Source organism: Epargyreus clarus, unplaced genomic scaffold (genome assembly GCF_041222505.1).
Source record: "Epargyreus clarus isolate Ecla_fem2 unplaced genomic scaffold, WU_Ecla_fem_2.2 ptg000019l, whole genome shotgun sequence".
Classification (NCBI taxonomy): Eukaryota; Metazoa; Arthropoda; class Insecta; order Lepidoptera; family Hesperiidae; genus Epargyreus; species Epargyreus clarus.
In genome coordinates, this window is record NW_027332227.1 from 5,138,175 (window position 1) to 5,160,666 (window position 22,492).

The window sequence follows — 22,492 nt, forward strand, 5'->3', positions numbered from 1 at the left end:
GGGACGTAAATAAAATGGATTTTGTAAAACTTCACCGCGCTCTTTATTACCTAATAAATTTAATAGCCTTCTTGGAAATAAATTCACGATGAAGCCATATTGTGCAGACCGTTTGTATATTGTTACGTGTTCTTAAGGTTGTTTTTGTTCTAATTCACCGGAGCGAAAGAGATCGATATGTTGTCCAGCTTTGCAGCGAACTGCTAAACAGAAGATAACCGCGCTTGCTGTGGAAATAAATTACGCCAGTCAAATGACAACTATATTTTACTTACATTTCATATTCTACGAGTGTTGCGGATACGCATCCGCACGCGGAGGCAGCGAAAAACGCTGTGAGTTCTTATACTAAACTATCATTCTTTAATTGTTAACCTGTCTTACTCAAAACTATGATTGCAAGGTTTGTTGAAAGCAAAGCATATCCTATAATATTTACAAAATATAAAAATAATACCACCTTGGTTTAAAAAAGTCTATAAATATAAGTACGAAAGATTTTTTGAAAATTCGCTATTTGTCAAATTTTCGGTCACCTTAGAAATACTATTAATTTATTGCCTCAATTTTAGCCATCAAATAAATAAATTTTACATCAACAGAATGATCAGACATTCAAAAAATGTTTTTTTGTTTCCTAATCATGTAAATAGGGCGATGAGATTAAAAATGGTAGTCATTTTGAAATCGCAGGCAGACGCGTAAAACATGTAATACTCGACTACGTACGTAAAGATATTTTTAATGAGTTATGAATTCGGTTTACACCACAGTAGGACTACCATGAGTTTACAAAAGTATTACTCGCTAGCGACTGCGTAAAATAAATGTATGAAAAATTGTACAGCGCCTCTGGTGGTTACTCGTAGAACTAAAATCCGTAGTGACGTAACTCGATACGTAAAAAACCTATCGAAATCAAATCGCTAGCGAATGTCATTATGATCTATTGCCATACAAATTCGGTCCCATGAGTCATTAATTTGACAGACGTTGTCAAGAAATACCGTAACGATAGTAGTTATGTTATTCACTAGCAAAATGACAATAGTTTTCTATTTACCATTTCTATAGTGGCGTTTCTATGCCAACTCATGGTAATGCTACAGTACGCAATTTATTACTACGCGTGCTCGACGACTATTAACAATTACGTTGTATTATGGTAACTTGTAAATTAATCTTAAAAAGTTGTTTTCAATATCTTATTTTTGGCTCAAGGACTTGGTCAAGTTGGGATCCCGCTGCGTAAATTCTCAGAGTATCAATTAAAATAGAGTGCGTCATAACACCTCGATACGAATCGTAGGCATATGTGCAAAGGCGAGGTACGGAAAATTGTTCAAAAAGCAGGACGTTTTCTTTCTACGGCGGACAAACTTCAGAGACTTTTTTGGAATATGTAAAGGGGGTTACATTTTGCGCTGATAAATTTCAGACTAGCCGACCTTTTTTATGCCGACTGCGACTACACTACTGATTTGGATAGCCTTTTTTTATAATATGAGAGTAGCAGACGAGCATGCAGTCCACCTGATGGTAAGTGGCTACTGCCGCCCATGGACATCTGTAATCAACCCCAGATAGGATTAGATATTCCTACCTGAGGTCGGCCACAGATGCGCCGCTACCCCTGAGGACTAAGCTGGAACGCCTCGGAAAAGTCTATCTCCCTTACCACACCCTTCAAACCGGAACACAGCAGCGCCTAACACTGCTGTTATTAGGTAGAAATAGGTGTGGCGGTGGTGCCGCAAAAATCCTTCTAAAAAAGCTACCTCTACACCCGTGGCTGCAGCTGTTTAAAATTACAACTACTTTTCACAGCACCTTTCGTCAGTCACGATATTTACTTTAATTATGACTTCGTCTTACCGCACATAAAGATCGTGTTCTGACTTATGCCAAAGTTCGCACTCACGCATGCTTTGCTCTATACTGTATATTTACTGTGAGTTTTAATTAATTTGGACGAACCGACAAGTTTATTTATGGAACGTTCAATTGTGAGATTATTAGTTGCAGTACTAGTTGTAGGGATACTCTATCTCAATTGATTTAATTGCTAAGATCCTGCACTTCGTTTCTGTTCATTAATTTTCTTACGCTTGTCATTTCCTGGGGCTTTGCTCGGCATACCAAGTCTCGGTTTACTTACGAGACGTATGTGAAATGAATGAAGCTTGCCTACTACAAATTATTTGGCCTAGCTTTACATGTTTTATAAGCTTCATTTTATTTATCAAAAATTATATATTTTTTTTAAATTTGGGTGTTATGGAGTTTTTTTCGCTGCTTCTTCTCCGTAACACCTTACGAAGTGATGGTAGATTATTGACAACGACAACGACTTCTGAAAATAATCAACATTGACTAAAATATTTTTGATTTACGTTTTGGAATAGCTGTGAAATGTTATTTTTTGGGGTTGTGCACCCAAAGGGTAGGTAAATACGCGACTCTAGTACTAAGCTTCCGATGATTGTGCGTCTGTCGCAGGGCTCTATCTCTTAAGCTGCAACAGACATTAATTTTTTTTATAAAGTGAGTATTACCGTGGCTGCTGCAAAAACAAATACTGCAATTATAAAAAACTGAAAAAGGGGTGTTCTGATCTCAATAAATACTAAAAGAAAAATTAAAATAAAAACTGGTCTTCATACGATACTGGTATTGTTTGCATTTTTCGGTTTATCATTTGAACCGTATTAGGATAAACGCTTTACATTTTCACAATATATTATTATTATGTACTAGTTGTTACGATAACAAATACAAAAAGTGTTTTCGATTCGGTCTTGGCCAATAAACTAATCTATGTCGCTATGACTATCGCTGTCTATCAATTGTTAAACAATTCTTTAAATAGGATGAAAATATAGAATAAATATATAAAGTATTTTATACCACGCATAATGACGCATGATTAGTTTCATGTCTGTGGTTATAAAAAAATCCGCTAACTGAGTTTAATTGTTTAAGACGATATTTAATAACATCCGTAGTAATTCTCAGTCATCTTAAAACTCATTGTTTTTTCTACCCACGATAGACAAAGACTATTAGAATCGCGCGTATCAAAAATTGTATAGATATTACAAAAATGTAGATAATTTTGCGTCAGGAAAAAAAAACAAAAGATTTTATTAACTACAAATTAATTATTAACGTTCATTTTTCAAATTTACTTCTCATTGCCTACACTATATTTTAAAAAAAAAACTATTTTTTAAGACGTTTGGCATCCTGAAGAAAAAAACCTAGTGGTGACGTCACTGAAATTTTGGTGTTATTACGTGATGCTTACATAACTACGGTTGGCTACAACGGCCTAGAAGTCAGGCGGGAGATCGATTGTGGTGACCGTCCGTCTAGATAACGCGAGATGAGCGATCGCGCGGCCTTATCGTTATCAACGGGGAAGGAATCCTCTGCGAGCCGCGGTAGCTAGGCGACATTCGCACAGAAGCCTCTGAGGGCAGCACGCGATCCTTGAGCCTGTGACTCCCGCGCACAAACCGTGTCGGAGCGGGTGATGATGCTACATCGGTAAAGTGGCGCGCATATTACGTGATTGATCTCATACGGACTTTTCTAAGTGATTGAGTGAATTCGTTTTAAACATGGGTAAGTTATAAATTAAAATCTACACGCGATATTTTAAAATTAATCGTCATTAAAATTGCACTCGACGAAACATTTAAAATAAATGAAGACCTAAATTTTAATACACATTTAAGTCAATTATTTAATTTAATGAAAACTTGAATAACTAGATTTAAATATTTGATATCGTTAATAAATTTTGAATATTATTGCCTATAACCATTTAACTTTTTAGTTAACGGTGTCTTAAAGTGTATGAACTAAAATAGGCGTGAAACTGTCTAGTAACTAAGTTTAATTTAATGTCAAATTTGTCACACTACTTGTAATTGAACAAAAGGAGAGTCACGTCAAATGTACATTTTGTATATTTTACCCGAGATGAATGTTAAAGTCGGGTTTGGTAAAGCGCACGCGCATAAAAGCGAAATGTAAAACTGACAATGTCCGTAAAACGTTTATTTATTCCAAAATCGGAAGCAACACGCCTGTCAATCACAGAACACAATAATGTCAGCATTTTGAGCCTTCAAGTCAAACTGTCCGACGAACTATAGTCGCAAACAATTCGAGCTGTTGTCAAAATAGTACTTATGACTAGGTATTCGCGTAAATTTTTGCGACAATTTGCGAGATTTAAAACAATATCGGTTATTGTATTTTAAGTACTTTAACGAGAGATTATTTTTAACGTAGATAATTTAAAGATGTTGTTTTGGACTTTAGAAATATACTCATTAAAATTACTACCCGTAGGCATTTTATTTTGAATTATAATTATGTTCAATAACCTAGTTACGGATTTAGTTACATAATTAAAAGTAATTAATAACCTGAAGGAAAAATATAAGTCAAAATAACGATTAAAAATGATTAATTTTGTAACATTTTAAGTCATGTTTTTAAGATTTCAACACCTATTTTATTTGGTTTCGTGAAAACTGTTGCATAAACCTTAACTCTATCTTTTTAAATTTCAAAGATATCACAAATGGGTTAAGTGCTACTCTAGGTGTTAGTAAATGGTTAAATTGCATTATTTAAGCCGTAGTTTTCTTACTAAATACGATAACAGTTTTAAAGGAAAAGATATCAAAATGTTTTTGCTACTGCCGAACATATAAATTATAATGGGAACTATTCTAGTATCAATTAAATTTAATTCGTATTTTAAATATCTAGTAACTACTAGATATTTAAAATACGAATTAAATTTAAAAAAAAATTATACGTGAACACGACGAGTGACATTTCCGAATACTGTTTAGATGGATTTCCAAAAATTGTAATGGTTTTTCTATAATATAATATTTTCAACGGAAAGTAGAGGCTATCCTTTTCCGTCTTCGCATACATTTCTGCAAAGTAAAAATAATTATTCACTATTAAAAAAAAAATTTGCTAAATTTGCGACCGTATCCATACCACACCATACGGTGATTTTTGAGAACGAGAAGAAAATCTACCAATTTTAACATTAATTTCATTAATATAAAACGGCTTTTCATATATCATATTCTTCATACTTTACAAAATAATGTTAGTGTAGGTTGTACTGAGCAAAAATTTTAAAACATGCGGTGCATGTCAAATTATGTCATAATTCATTAAATGTTTTAAATAAACCCAACCATTGTTAACTCACACGTACAGATACATGTAATGTATTGTAAATAATATAATTTATCTGCATTTATAGGACATTCGTCTTCATACAACATCATGCAACAACAACTGAAAATATTTTATGTAGCCTATAGGTAATTTTAAAGTATGGCTACAAACGTTTATTCGTATTTAGTGATTTATTATTACATTTGTTGTATTCCACTCTCGGGGAAAAATACCACGTCTTTTCCAAAATTTATGTTCATATAAGAATTAAAATAAAATATAGTCCATAGTTGTTGCGAGCAGGGGTAGTCATACAATTTGCTATGGCGACGCGATTTATTTCTATATTCAGAGCGGACTAGCACTTTTACGCGGGCTATACCTTCATACACCTTCATATAATAAGTAAATTTATTTTATCTATGGTTACGAGTTTATTATGAACTCTATCTATAACCCACACATACATAAATTGAGACATATGTGAGAAATATAATTTATCTACATTTACCGCCAATTAATCTTCACACAACAACAATTGGTGAATAATGAACATTCAAAAAGTAATTACCTACTTAAGCACGGCCAATATAAAATTGATTATTTTAGGTATTACCAAATTATTTTAAATTGTTAATATATATACAATTCCGTTAAGTAAATTACTTATTAACATAAATAATATCAGTTATTCGGTTAACAATGTATTGCGAGAGATTGCGTTTCTGTTTAATATGTAATTTTTTGTGCTGTTCTAATTTTGGCTACGATAAAACTATATTTCTTGAATTATTATATTATTGTAAAAAAGTAAGTAACTTTTTTTGTAAGATATGGTTTTTTGTAAGGACGTTAGCGCGTCTGATTTTGATTGAACTTATTTTTAATGTTGTGCAAAACTGTAATTTAAGTGCATATTTTTAAACTTTTTCTTATTGTCATATTAATATTAGATTCATTTTATGTATTTAGTTGGTATGCCTTCTTAAATAAATAAATAAAAATCTACGAAATAGTTAGGATAAATTATTCCGTACTAAGCTACATGGTTTGATTTTGGTTAATATATAAAATATTAAATGTGGACTACCACCTCTTTTGATTATCAAACTTCAATAGTTATGTTTAGGAGCGATTTGTCGAGAAAGAAGTTGGAAGGCCCCTTCGATATTACAGATAGAAAAAAATATATAATATTTTTTTGTTCTATTTACGATTTGCGAATTGATAGGCTTCACTTCACATGCTTTTGAGATTTTCTAAAACCTTTCAGACTCGTAGGTTTTCTCACGATGTTTTCTTCAACTGCTACCAATGATAATTATTTTCTAATTACATATTTATGTGCATAATTCTACGCACATAACTTAGAAAATCAGAGTTGTACGAGTGTTAAAAATTAATAGTTATAAGTAATATCAATTATGAAATATTGTTTGTGAGTGCGATGCGGGCGTGCTAGCCTTTGAACGAACACAATGTCGACATTTGCATAAAATAATTATGTGTAGTGCTATTCTGTCGCGAATGTCATGAAGTTTTATGACACGTTCTAATTGTGGCCTTAGGGCGTTATGGCCACCGATGATTTCCTTCTATCACACTTGCAGTCTTGTACCAAATAGTTCACGACGCGATTTGCTTTGACTATCAAGTAATACAACCCAGTAACTTGATATCCACACATCTGAACCTTCATCTTAATCTTAACTTGTTGATGTTTCACTGAATGGTGAAACTATTGCATCATCAATGCGATAGTTTCACCATTCAGTCAATCAATCAGAACATTCGATTGTTCAAACTATGAGTGATTGATGTTTCCTTTTTCTAAAACACACAAATATTTTTAAATCCCAAAATATAGATTTTCAAGGCATCATGTACCTGACCCTATAACTACGAGATTATACTGGAAAAAGGTTAAAATAAATTCAAATCTCCAAATTCAAACATTCTCCAAAATCAACATGTTCATTTTCATTATAGACCAGGGTCGATAATTTTTAAAACCAATTTAAATCGTAGTAGGATGAAACCCATTAGAAAAGGAGGGGAATATTATAAAAATGAAGGGAAAAATAATTTACGGGCGATCTGAGGTCGGGGAGGGGATGGGGGTGAGTCTTTAAGGGTAAAAAACGGTTTTTCTCGATTTCCGGCAAAACTAAAAGTCCTATCGAAAAAAATCAAATGGCAAAGTTGTAGGTAATAAAAAGATCTAAAACTTTTGTATTAACACTTTTTTCACATAACCTCAAAATTTATGTGAAAAATTCAAAAAACCAAGCTTTTGGTTTTTTATTTTTATCTTTTACAAAAAAATTTTTTTTTTAACGAAATTTGACGAAAACTTACCTTTTTATGTCCCAAATACGCTGTAATTTATTTGATTAAAAATATTTATTTTTTCACCTTATTTTGAATTAATATCGAAAAAACACCCTAATTTTCAATCGAAAAGTCACCCGTCAAAATATCAGCTTTTTTCAAAAAGTTGGTATGTTTTCTGTTCGTTGAAATCTCTACTTTTTGATGGTGAAAAAAAAAATATGTTACTATAGTAAATCTTCTCAGAAAATGCAAAAAATCAAAAAAAACTCGAATTTGAAATTTGGAAGTGCTGGATACCACTAAACGACTCAAAGCTGCTTTTTTTATTTCATACACTTGCTTATCATCTGCCTTATTGCAGATGATACAAACAGATTCATCCATACTGATAATCTGAAAAGACAGAATCGAATTAATAATGCCTTCACTATTTTATCGTGAATATACCCCCATAAAAAAAAATATATTAAAGAAATAAATGTCAAAATGTCTAAAAAATATATTAAAAATGTATTTAAAGTGTATAAATATATAAAAAAATATGTATAGTAAATATATTTTTAATAACTAACTTTTGGCTGATTTTCAAGTATATTTCATATATTTTGAATACATCTGAAATATATTTGAAATGTAAAAAATATATATGAAAATCGGCCAAAAGTTTGTTATTACAAATATATTTATGATATATATTTTATATATTTTTTATAGATTTTTAAAATATTTTTTATGTATTTTGAAATATTTTTTTTTCCATGGGATTAACTAAATTTGTTTGTGCAAAATTAAGGAGATTATTATTTTTTTATCTTGTACTAAAACATCATTTAATTTCAATCTTTAGGTTACGTTACGTTAAGTATACTATTTTTTAAAGAAAATATTACGATTTTTATGTTTGAGTTGATTGATACAGACAAAAATAGATATAGTAATTACCTTCCTATGCAGATTCGAAAAGTTTTTTTTTTTAAGTAAACTTGTCACAATTATCTTCAAGAAACTCAGCGTGCACGTGTATTTTTATAAACGATGTTGTATATTGTACTGTATTTCGAATACTGGTTAGGCTAGCGGTTGTAACAGCTGCTACGAAATAGTAGGTATGTATGTAGTAAGACCCAGACTCGCCTAGCCCCTTCCCCACTTCTCCATGAAATACCTTTTGATGGGCTACTATTTTTCGTAGGTCACTCAGGTATATAATTTTTCTTAAAATAGTTATAAATAGACATCTACGCATATAATTTAAAGAAGATTCGACAACTTTCTCCAAATATTGTAAATGTCTTATTAAATATTAATTTTATTAACTGATTTGTTTGGTAATTATAGTAGTATATTCTTATATGCATTTTTTTTTATCAATGTAACATGTAATCTAATGTTTTTCGAGTAATTAAAGTGGTAATTTTAATAAATAGCTCAATTTTTTTTATAAAAATTAAAAAAAAAAATTCGAATTCGAGTTTTTTTTTATTTTTTACATTTTCTGAGAATTTACTATAGTAACATATATTTTTTTTTCACCATCAAAAAGTAGAGATTTCAACGAACAGAAAACATACCAACTTTTTGAAAAAAGCTGATATTTTGACGGGTGACTTTTCGATTGAAAATTAGGGTGTTTTTTCGATATTAATTCAAAATAAGGTGAAAAAATAAATGTTTTTAATCAAATAAATTACAGCGTATTTGGGACATAAAAAGGTAAGTTTTCGCCAAATTTCGTTAAAAAAAAAATTTTTTGTAAAAGATAAAAATAAAAAACCAAAAACTTGGTTTTTTGAATTTTTCACATAAATTTTGAGGTTATGTGAAAAAAGTGTAAATACAAAAGTTTTAGATCTTTTTATTACCTACAACTTTGCCATTTGACTTTTTTCGATAGGACTTTTAGTTTTGCCGGAAATCGAGAAAAAACCGTTTTTTACCCTTAAAGACTCACCCCCATCCCCTCCCCGACCTCAGATCGCCCGTAAATTATTTTTCCCTTCATTTTTATAATATTCCCCTCCTTTTCTAATAGGTTTCATCCTACTACAATTTTATTTCACTTTTTATTATTTTTAAAGGCTTCTACCCTAGTCTATTAAGTTAGAGTAAGTAAATTAATTTCACACTTGCGTTACATAATTATTAAATTGTATCATCAATTTATTATTCCACAATATTTCGTAATAAAAGCCTTGACGAGCAATGTCATAAAATGACCGTGTCACTGTCACATTTATTTGCTATTTACCCAAAAATGTGTAAGTTAAGCGATATGATAAAAATCCTCTGTTTAGTCATGTCAACTGACTAATTTACAGCGGCAAAACCCTTTCGAAAACAGTTCATTACAAAATTCATTAATCAGTCAACGCCTCGTTTAAACAAAGCTACTTATAGTCTAAGATACGACTACACGATGTCTACACTTGTCTATTTTAATTAAAGTCATTGTTTTAAGTAGATAGCAATTAGCAATTATTTTATTGTTAATTATGATTTGTCTTCAAATTTTAAAACAAATAAAGCGAACGAAATCAAATTACTTAATTTGGTTTCGAAATCAAGTTACTTGATTTCATTATTTAAGCATATATATATTTAAGAAACGTTCAAAATTTTTAAGATAATAATAATCAAAAACAACATACGTTTTAAAGATACATAATATATTTATTTTAAAAGATTGTAAAGTTTAACTTTAATTGTATTAAGAAAGGCATTCTGCCGTATTTATCTATTGTAAGTAAATCTTTCATTTAGATACAGATCTGTGGTCTTTCACAAAAAAAAATTATAATTTAATTTTAATTAAAAAAAAATAAAAAAAAGATACCGGCCGAATTGATAACCACCTCCTTTTTGAAGTCGGTTAAAAAGCAGATGTATGCACGCAAAAATCACGCAGTGGGATCTCGTACTATGTTATATTTTCATTATCGAAGATAAGCGTTAACAAACAGTTACACTAAATCGAGCACACAAATAGCTATTCTATGGAAAATACGTTTGTTTATATTTGATGATAAAATAAATTATATTTTAATGAATTATGATATTGCATTAAATGTGACATACGACCGAGTAGCGGAGCAATCACCATAACGGTCTGACGGGCAAAGGGTTCCGGGTTCGATCCACGGCCAGGCAGATATCTATGAATTTAGATATATATTAATTTAGATATGTTTTGAGTCTGGGTGTTTGTGTATTCGTTTTTGTGTGTGTCCATGGCACCTACAATACAGGGACTCTTAGTGTGGGGCTTACTAATGTTTTTCGAAATTTTTGAATATTATATCATATCCCACATCTTATATCTTCCAAGCCTCTAGACAATGAGAAATATTTTTAATAAACCAATGTATGAGTGGTCCAAACATATGTTTTGTGCAGTTAGTTTTTTTCATTTTAGTATGGTTCTGGTTAGTACTCGTATGTATGTAGAATACTACACTTGCCCTACAGTCAGGTTTTAAACAAGATAGCAGTTTTCATGCTCTGGTAGCTATACCATTGAAAAATAATTTAACTTTACGCTGCGATGAACTACATTTATCACAACAAATCACTTGAAATTATAATATATTACGGCTTACAATCTTGCCTATACAAAATAGTAAACACATATTTACTATTACACAATAGAAAACTATTTGCTTATGCTAAATATTTGCTATAAATAATTGTGTAACATACACAATTGCTTATAGTAATTGATAACAAGTGGTGTATATCCGTTAAATATTTAGAAGCCACTTTCCATACCGCCTGTAAACACTTGCATATTATTTAGATCGACTGTATCGGTAAACTCGGTCCATCCTTTGTATTTGCACCTAGAGTGGGCCTAATCCTTCCTCCAGTCGTTATCAAATCTACTTAATCGCCTACTGAGATACGTTAGGAGAACCCAAGTGCCACTTGAGGTGAATCGATATCAAGATAAGGAGCAGTCGATAACATCAAAAGTTTAACTTTTCAGTGCATTGTACTGCAGTAGATAGCAATTTAGGAAACTTCTTATGACGACTTGATAGATAATATTGACAGAAAAATGTTTGAAAATGAAAATGGTTTTGCCTACTTTTGATCTTAAATAAAAATATATACTTACTTATGTAATACAAGCTGAATGCCACGCACGAAATATTTCCTTACTATCAAGTTACTATAAAATTTATTTAACTTCTCTAAATAATAACTTAAGATTAAATTAAGGATTTACTAGTAGCTTTAGTATTCTAAGTGATATCCTAATTATCTAACTCTTAGCTCCAACATCGGATTAGATTGTTATTTATATTGTATTTATATTGTTATTTATATTGTAATATAAATAACAATCTACTCGAAACTACATATACCTATATACCTATGTAGGTACCTTCATAAAAAGGTACATTTCGATACGACAATTAGAAGTGGGTTAAAATTAATTTCCAAGATGATGATTACACTGTGACTAACTTATTAGTTAGTAGTAAAACTAATATTACAGGGGGTCAAAAATGGGCCGAATTGCTTCGAGAAAAGAACGCTTTTTTTGGCTCGACTTGGCGAAGGCACTGCCGTGCCTCCAGATAAATAACCCTGTTAAATAATTTCAATTTGACATATAGATACGTTTTATTACGCAAATGTGGGTACACGTAAAGTATTAACTACCCTCGTAATATTTAAGACAGCCGATTAAAACGACCCTGGACACTTGAGTTACATACCATTTACTAAAAACGTGATCAAATCGTGATTTATATCGAGACCAAAAGTTTGTTTATAGATTTATCAGTGTGTTGTCCACCTTACAAGGAAGAATGCCAATAGAGGACCGTGCCAATTACAACTATTCGGTTATTTACGAATGAAGTCAAGTAGTAGGTACAAATCTTTATTTGAAAATCATTACAGTAATCACTAAACAGTCACTTTACAAGTTACGTAAATTAAAACGGCTGATTAATATTAAATTAGGAATTAATCGGTGTTTATTATGAGACACGCTCGCTTCAACAAAACGTCAGAAGAAGTAATAATCCCTCGCTGTAACAATGTTGATAAAACAGTTATAATAGTTAAGTACTTTTACATCGAGTAACTGTATTTGTAGTTGACATTGCATACAAATATTACTACTGTGTAATTGTTTATATAATAAATATTAATTTTGTTTATTATTGTTATAGGTTTAGACTTCTTAGAACATGGAGCGGACTTCGAAGCTGCGATATCAGCAACAGGTAGCTATTTTTTTATTACTTTCGAAAAGGACTATATCACCATCACATCTATTTAAAATCAGCATAACAGTTCTTCATGTTCTTGTCTTCAAGAATACCAATGCAATATAGTTAGGATTCATGTCCTAATTTCTCTGCTCACAAGGGCCAAAGGGCGGCAGTAACCACTTAACATCAAGTGAACTGCATCCCTACGGTATTTTGTCACATAAAAATGTCAGTATTCAAAAAATGATTTGATATAAATATCACACCTTCTGGCAATTTGTCAAAAATTTAAAATATTTAATTGTCTGCAAGCAATCCATTTTTGGAATCGGTGAGTCATGTTTTCACGTACTAGATAGCTAAAATAACTAATACCATTTAACCTATTTCCATTTGCAACTATTGATTACAATTCACACTGCTGGGCACAGGTCTCTTCCCAGAATGGGTAAAATGACCCAACGTGGTAAATACATCATATCATTCATATCATACATAGGTACACCTTAGTCATGAATCATGATATATTTCCCACGTTGGCTAAATGGTGTTTGGATATATCAATCAATATCAATAATAATAAGTAAAATATAGTAGGTATATTATTTAGGTATAGTATGTACAGTAGGTAGGTCATAATATCCGTGAAAGCCAAGAAAGAAATACCTATGTAATAGAGCGTCAGCAATGAAATGTGAAACCTATCAAGCAAGACTAGGCCAGCATATATGACTATCTGCTTAAAGACCTTCATTCTAAAAGACCTGCGCCTACCAGTGGTAAAGTAATGTAGTAAAGATGACGATGTTTCAGAAATACCATTAATAAAATGTGAAGATTATGACATTTTTCTCTGAAATCTCATAATTTAAGATATTTTTAAGAATTGCATAACTCTCGAACATAAACTTAAGAACCTTTTTTGACTTTTTTTGCGCACAGGTTTCGGGCGTTTCCATTTCTGCCTGTTGGCGATCACGGGGTTGATCTACGCCAACACGGCCATCGGCATCACCATCGTGTCGTTCGTGCTGCCGGCCGCGACATGCGACTTCCGGATGACGTCCTCCGACAAGGGCTGGCTGACGGCCGCCCCTATGTTAGGCAAGTCATTAAATACCATTACGAGTACTAATTACTCCGACCTCTGGTTATCATGCCCCGTATTGAAAATTACTGCGAACTTGGGTAATGGTGATAGAAAATTATGTCAATGTTTTCCCATAACATAGGTCAATCATCAATGTTTCTCAAATGATCATCGGTAATGTTCGATTTGCGAACTTTTATTTTCCCAGCTAAAGTAGGAACCTCTTTCAAAGACCTTTGAAAGCGCTAGAAAGCAATTGCTTATAAAAGTTATACACGAAACAAGTTTGAGAGCCACTTTCGAAGATTGATGTAAAAGTCAGATCTAGTCACTATTTGCTTTTATAAAAATGATATGTAAAAAATACTTATAACTTATAATTACATAATTAAATTAACTTGTGCAATATGCACTGTTTTGTAATCTAAATTGCAGAAGGAAACGATACAGACTGCAATCAGTAAATATTTTCCATACGATTCAAATTCTGTAAACTCAACACAATATAGCGTGCCTGAGGCTTGCAGTCTCATTGACACAAAGTGCTATGCTTGATTAGAACAAGTGGCGCCTTGTAACGTGACTAACAATCTATTAGCACTTAAATTGTATCCGAGTTAATACCAGAAAATGTATGACAGCTATCTATGTATAACATATCGTTACAGTCGGGTTCTCTACATTAACAATGGTTATGTTAGTCACATGTCATGTAGCTTTAGCTAATAGATCGGTTTGTTTAGAACAAATTAAGTAATTGCACTGTAGACTATGTGTTCTACTGGACTGGTACCGTGCCAGCAAAATAATTCTGGCTTTGTGGCTATGCCTGTTGATTTGTGCTTAAGAGGACCATCTCAGTAGCAACGCTTCTGTGATCTTCTTCAGGTAGAACCTCTGTTCTATATGGAGTTGGTGGCAAATGTTCAAGGCCACGACCTTCGCCGCCATCAAAGTGACCACTTACCATCAAGTGGAGTGCACATTCGTGTGCTACTACAAAATCTGATGAACGCTTTCTACACTCTCAGCCCCACATTAGGATTCTCTGTATCGTAGGTGCTATGAACACAGAAACAAATACACAAATACATTTAGATATCTGTCTGGCCGGGGATCGAACCTAGGACCCTCTGCATATCAGACCGTTATGGTGACCGCTCCGCCGCCTGGGTCGCCATTTTCAATCTTAAACATTAATCTAACATGTATATTGTCACAGGTATGGTAATCGGTTCATACTTCTGGGGGTGTCTGGCCGACACCAAAGGGCGTAAGCTGGTGCTCGTCTCCACGCTGCTCCTCGATGGATTCATTGGCATCCTCTCCTCTTTCGTCCAGATCCTTCCCATCTTCATGGCTTGCAGATTTGTCAACGGTTTCTCGTAAGTATTATATTCGCCTAAACTACTTAATATTTACTTTTAGGATTCACAAGCTAAGTATTATGTAACACTATGAATTCTTGGAAAAAAGGAAATTGATGCAGTCTCTAATATGTTTAACTGGTAATTTTTAATTATCCCTTCGGGGGCTCTTTTCTGGGTTTAACATACAATGCCTGTTAAATTAGAACCTAGAAAAGCACTTGCTAATTACTTTTTTACCTACCGACTCGAACAAATACTTAAATACCTAAATAAATGGATAAACATTTAAGGATAGCGTTATAATCGTCATAAATCCATTATTGTTCCACTGTTGGGCACGGATCCTCTCGTAGTGAGAGAAATTCGGCCATAGTCCCCCACACTGACCAAGTGCGAATTGGTAGACACATGTAATAAAATAAACAAATTGAATATTTTCGTGATACCTAATTCTGTAACTAGACTAAACTGCAAATCTTAGAGACTGACGAATAACTTCCTTTTCAGAATTGCCGGAGCTATGGGTATCTGCTTCCCGTACTTGGGAGAGTTCCAGCAAACCAAATACAGAGAGAAGATCCTCTGCTGGATGGAAATGTTCTGGACTCTGGGTGTCATCTGTCTTCCATGTAAGTTACCATGAGGACCTTGCCTAATTTCATGACGATAAAATTTATCGTTACTTAACTGTGGTGAATCAGGGGTGCTGCTGTATTGTGCTTTGAAGGGAAAAGTATTAAAAAGTAGATTAACTTGAGGTGTTCCAACCTTTTCTTAAAACCTGAAGTCTACTTTAGGATGGAATTTGGTTTATCTTGTGGTTGTGGTGGTAATAATTAACGATTGTAATTATATCAGATTGTTACTTTTATGTGATTGCTGATGAGGTACAAAAATCGCATAACCAAAAATTTAATCAAGTATAAACTGAACATGAACAAAGTCATTCATGAACTAATATTTTTTCCTTTACCTCTATCCCAATTTTATTTATTTGTGCATCTCACTGGCAAAAAAAAACTCCTCATAAACTTCTATACCTACTACAGCATTGGAGCAGACCACAAATGTTTTATGCAAGCATTTTCTAACATTTGTCCTTTACAGTGATCGCGTGGGGCATCATCCCAATCCAGGGCATTCGGATCGAGCGCGGCAGTTTCTCATACGACTCGTGGAACTGGTTCGTCGCGGCGTGCGCGGTGCCGTCCCTCTTGCTCGGCTTCTGGCTGCTCACCTTCCCCGAGAGCCCCAAGTTTATGATGGAGTGCGGGGATTACGACGACGCTCTCGCCTGCTTGAAGAGCATCTATAAGCAAAATACTGGCGATGATCCCGACAATTATCCTGTATGTATCGTGGAACAACGTTAGAATGTTTACCAACATTGATGATCTGCCTGTTTTCCAAATTGGAGCTGTTTGTTGAAATTGAATCTTTTAGTATAGAAAGTCTAGTTACAAAATTATCTAGTACGAAGAGTACCTATTTAAAGTTTTGTATAGATAAAATAGTTGTCATGTGCCCGGTCTTGTCTTTCATGTAACAAAATAGGTAATCAAATCCGTATTTAAAATGTGTACGGATGGCCTATTAGAAAACAAGATTTGGGCTACAGGTATATGCATGTTTTTTCTTGAAAGAAGCCTAAGTATTTTGCGATTTTCTGCAGAGCTACCTTTGCATGTAGGTAAATCAGTAAAAACAAATAAATTCACAAATGATCACAAAAATTAGCAGACATTAAAACTAGAAAACGTACACGTAACGGAAAACGTAAATTTACTTTAAAATCGTACAGACGGTAAATTATGTATTATTTATTTATGTATGTTTGATTTGAACAGATCAAGAGCTTGAAGGAGAAAGTGCGAACGATCTCTGTGGCGTCGCAGAGTTCCCAGAAATCCGTCCGAAGCCTGAGCATGCGCAAACCCAAGGATCTCAAGAGGCTGTTCAGCGAGATCTGGACTCAGACCAAGGCGCTGTGCAGAGCTCCCTACCTCAAATACACAATACTCACTTGTCTTATTCAGTTTGGATTGACTACCAGGTACTGATATAGATGTCCCAATTTATGGTTAATCAGATCGTAGCACTATCACTGTAATCATTCTATTAACACTTAATTTCTTTTGGTGTTTTTATATTAAAAGTGATTACACTGCAATCTAATAGTTCGAATCTTTTGGATTTAACTTTACACAAGTAGATCAAATACCACTACATTTACACTGTTAAGTATCCTCACGAAAATTCTCCTCCACAGCTACTACACTCTCATGATCTGGTTCCCCGAATTGTTCAACCGCTACGAGGAGTTCGAGCACCGTTTCCCCAACACTTCGGCTTCAGTGTGCGATGTCTCCGGCATCGTGGTGAGCGATGACGCCGCGAGCGATCCCTTCGACTGCGAGAAGATCATCGATCAGAGCGTCTACACACACACCCTCATTGTGGGTCTCGCCTGTATACCCACGTCGTTGTGGTTGCCTCTGTGTGTCCACAAGCTTGGTGCTAAATTCTTCTTGAGTAAGTTTTATTTTATCTTTGTCTACCGTTTATAGTGTTAACGAAATCAAAATATCTTGACGCAAACATTTTTTATAAAATGATTTTTAACGTCAATAGTCAGCCTCAATAATGTTCCTCAAAAACTTTTTACATAGAATTAACTTGACTACAAAATGTATTGTAAATCTCCGCATGAAAATAAAAAAATGACTATTTTATTGATATTCATCTATCAAATATAAATAAGTAAATTACGTAAGGAGTTGAAATTCAACAACAGTGACTTCATTACAATTGCTAATAAGCCTGAAAAATAAGATAAGATTGGTATTCCATGGACACCATGGGTTACAATGGATCATAATTTAGCTGAAGCTCCTAAAAAATGACAAAGAAAATTCTATCAACAACAAATTGCACAGTATTCCTAACAAACTACCTTCAGTTTTCAGTTTGGGTGTCGCCGGTATAGTGACAATGGGTCTGTACTTCGTGCAGAACTCAACCCAGAACCTGGTGCTCTCCTGCATCTTTGAAGCACTTACCTCCCTCGCCATCAGTCTTGTGTTTTGCGTGCTTGTCGACCTTTTCCCAACAAATCTCAGGTAATTACACCAAATATTTTTAATATAAGTAATAAAAAGCAGTGACAGCCTAATGGTTAGGAGCTCGGCCTCTCGACCGAGGGTTACGAGGTAATGTGCGCATTATAAATTAATTATCACTTGCTTAAAACGGTGAAGGAAAACATCGTGAGAAAACCTGCATACCTGAGAGATTTATATAAAAAAATCCGAGGTATGTGAAGTCTACCAATATGCACTTGGCCAACGCGGTGGACTATGGCTTAATCCTTCTCATTCTGAACGGAGACACGTGATCAGCAGTGGGACAATAATGGGTTGATGACTAATGGTTAATGATTTAATATAATAATAACACTTTTTAGGCTATACATAACTTTTACGCGCCTTTTTGTGGCTACACGCCCGTACTATTAGTAAGGACTCGCACATATGAATGAACTCGCTGCAGTGTTTTCGCGATCCCTGTGCGTGTACGTATGAAACTCTAGGATGCAAATAGCACGCGTGTGGGTGGAACACGCGTGCGGAAGTTATCACGCGTGTCAAGAAAATCGCCCTTAGTACCTATATTTGTAACGAAAAACTTGTCACAATGTAATAATTTTATTCTACATTACATTGTTTTAGTCCGTGTATACGTGTACGCGTCGCGTAATGGTAGCTGCTTCACAAAATAAATGCATAAATTATGCATTTGTTTTGGGTTTTTTGTGCGCAAGCATAAGTCCATGACATAGGTACACATAAATGTTCAAATTAGTGCAGACAAAGACATTAGTATTTTTCATGAAACATATTATCTATTCTCTCTCTTCTATACAGGGTAATGGCGGCTGCGCTATCACTAACGGCTGGTCGAGGCGGTGGTCTGATCGGCAACCTGTCCTTCGGATATCTCATTGATATCAACTGTATTGTTCCCATCGTAGTATTTGCAGCATTCCTGATTAGTAAGTATCAAAGAAAAATATACAAGAGTACTTACAGGCCAAACACATACTTATTCGAGATTTTTACACATTTTTTAGTTTTCCTTGAACTAATGTTTTAGTCAATAACATTTTTAACAATATTTTTTAATCAAGTTACTACTTTTAGACGAAATATACGAAATGTGATGTAGTCAGTCACTCATCTTCCAAAGGCCTAGGTCTGGCAGTGTACCTACTCATCACATCACGAATGTGACTCTTTGCAATTTTGTCCCAAAAAAATAGGAGTAGCAATATTAATCTAATGATAATTTACATATATACATATACCTTAACCTTTATTCTCTTTACAGTTGCTGCAATCCTCTGCTTCTTCTTGCCAAAGACGGGTCAAGAAGCGCTAGACTAAACCACAAGTGTCCGCAATTCATAGTGCAATTAGACTGCAGTTTGCAAGTAGAGTTCACATTGTTCGAGTGGTTGTACATATCGTTTAGGATGTAAATATTGAGGACTAAGTATTCTATTTATTCATGTTGCCTAGTATACTAGTGACACTAGTGTCGAGTGTGTCCGCTCTCGGGAGACACACCACCGGAGTTACCATGTACTGTGATTCAGTATTCGATATCTTATGAACGTAAGATTGAACAACAGTATTTTAGAGTTGACTGTGTAATATAATGCCCTTAAATTATTTTAATAATTATTATTAAAGGTTATTTACCTTCAAAATGCGCGTTTCATTTTTGTATAAAATCCTTTCTTCACTTATTAAGTTAGATTAATAACGCTTCTTTCCTTGGCACGGGTGTACTTCCGCATATCTCACTCGCACGCGTGAATTAATCTCAAGCAGTCTCTTTGCAACCCGCATGCGTGTGGCACGCATGACAAGAAACTTACCTATGAAACAGACGAATGTAAGAAGCACGTACACGGTTCAGATTACGGTTACGGTACGTGGACAACCCTAGTAATATTAAAAATGCCCTTTCATTATATTACAAAACACATTACTTTCATGCTTTAGAAATAAAAAGCAAGTTTTATAACACAATTTATTAAAGAAAAAACTTTTGGTACAAAGTTATAGGTAAAGGCAAATTATTATTGAAAGATACCTTTTCTGTTTAACAATCTTCAATAAATGAAAAAATATTAAAGTGCTTTATATGATTAGCAAATAGAAAGATAAAAAATATTTCAAAGGGCTAATTTCTATTAAAATAGACACTTATTTAATTTATATATATTGCAACGAAGCATACATTTAATGTTGCTAAAGTGTTAAAAGTTATACCTGTGGTTATATTATAGTAACAATTTTAAATAAAAATCATTAAGTTTTTATATACAAAGAAATTTAATTTCACTTAAAACTAACATTATCGTGTGCAGTTTATTACAAATGCAAGATAATTGAGGGTTTTATATCTCAACAACAATATAGAAATCAAACTTACAAATAATATAGAATATTTTAAAATAATGATGTTTTACATGTCACAGTTTTGCTTCTTGAGAAATTCCGCAACATTTAGTAGATCACGTTAATTATATAAATACACTTGCGACCGTATATTGGGTAATATCGCTTAAACGATAGTCACTTAGGATCTTATCGCTTGAGCGACCGACCAGCGATGCAAATGCGAGGATTAAGTCGCACGAGCTGGAGTATAAAACGGCCCATACTCATACTATTTCAAAACTTTTATGTTATGGACTATACTCTGTGATTTTATTAGAAAAATCTGTCACTAAAGTGATAAGGTCGATCGTCTGTCTACCCGACTTTAAAACATTTAGTGTTAGCTGACCAGTCGCTCAAGCGATAGTACGCAATGAAGTCAACCTGAGTCCTTAAAATATCATATTTAGAATTACCGTAATATTTTAATACCTCAGATAATCAATTACTGAATTTTGGTGCAATAAACGAAATGGTCTTGGAATACTTTTGAAGCATGGCATAAAATATACTTACTTATTTATTCATTGACCATTCTTTTATGCCAGGATATTTTTATATTATCAAAGTTTGTTGTATGAATATTAATCAGAAATAACATAATTATTTGGTAAATCCAGAACAAATACAGAAATGATACAATTAAAGTATGTGTGGTTACGGGATAGAGACAGAAGACTGGAAAGGGAGAGAGATAGTTCAAACGACCGAATACTCTCACACATGCTCACTCTATGACCCAACCGGTAAATTTTATACATCAATGAAAGCGCGTAATTAGTAACTTAAATATGAAAATGTGAAAAATACATGCGCATTTTGTTCTTTGCTTGCTCTTTTACTTTTTTTTAAACCTGACATTCTTTACATTTACATACATTACATCAATGAAATATAATTGAATGTTGTGCAAAACTACACTTGCGAATATTAACCAGATTTTTATAAGTGCTCTTTAAATCAATCAACATGAACCCTGCCTCTGCACAGCCTATATACTTAGTGTACCTATATTACCCAGCCAAATTAAGTAGACATCTGATATTATTCATTCATTTTTAAGGACAACTGTAATATAACGTAAAGATGGATAAATAGATATTATTAGTACCATAAATATTTTGTATCCAGCTACTTTCTTAAACACATTTTCATTACATTAATACACAAATATGGAAGTGAGAAAGCTCAAAAAAATCAATACCAGACTAATAACCAAGAAACAAGTAATATTCTAGTGATGTTTCACAATCTAGTACATTTATCGGTATATAATATGCTCAACAATTTAACAGCTTACATTTTTACAACACAGATGCATTCTACGAGCTAAGAAGGCTAAGGCGGGTTTTTTTAGAGCGGAAATGAATCGTGTTGCAACCAAGTCTCGAGACATAGGATTGACAGATGAATGTTGCAAACTTACTAGCTATAAGTTATAAGTTACAATATTAGAGATGTGCCGGATTGTTTAAATCTATATCTACGGATACGGATACGGATCATTTCAATGATACGGATATAGAGATGATTACTGTCCTCGATCTTCATACTCAGACGGGGAAAAGATTATTCATTTGCACATTATACCGATAATTGACGACTAATTCACAAATTATATGATGTAAAGTTCTAAAATAAAAATGGCGAATCTTCCCGAAAACGATATATTTTAAAATCTATTCAATTCAAAGTCTGAAAAAACGAAGTTTAACAACATCGTGGATAAAATGCTCAATTTATTAA

At 33.3% G+C, this 22,492-nt stretch overlaps 1 protein-coding gene across 4 annotated transcripts in view; it reads left to right on the forward strand.

Annotated features, from left to right (window-relative positions):
* Positions 1-20,007, forward strand: part of LOC140750451 (synaptic vesicle glycoprotein 2B) — a 34,800-nt gene extending 14,793 nt beyond the window's left edge. The window contains exons 1-11 of one of the 4 annotated variants that reach the window (XM_073083979.1): positions 3,443-3,627; positions 12,738-12,791; positions 13,722-13,883; positions 15,092-15,254; positions 15,747-15,868; positions 16,347-16,588; positions 17,087-17,292; positions 17,509-17,771; positions 18,199-18,358; positions 19,163-19,290; positions 19,626-20,007. In XM_073083979.1, coding sequence (XP_072940080.1) covers positions 3,624-3,627; positions 12,738-12,791; positions 13,722-13,883; positions 15,092-15,254; positions 15,747-15,868; positions 16,347-16,588; positions 17,087-17,292; positions 17,509-17,771; positions 18,199-18,358; positions 19,163-19,290; positions 19,626-19,681 — 1,560 coding nt within the window. In that variant the 5' untranslated portion in view covers positions 3,443-3,623 and the 3' untranslated portion in view covers positions 19,682-20,007. Of the gene's footprint in view, positions 1-3,442; positions 3,628-12,234; positions 12,433-12,737; positions 12,792-13,721; positions 13,884-15,091; positions 15,255-15,746; positions 15,869-16,346; positions 16,589-17,086; positions 17,293-17,508; positions 17,772-18,198; positions 18,359-19,162; positions 19,291-19,625 lie in introns of those variants that run through there. The other 3 variants (XM_073083981.1, XM_073083978.1, XM_073083977.1) reach the window with 3 other exon arrangements.
* The last annotated feature ends 2,485 nt before the right edge of the window (positions 20,008-22,492 follow it).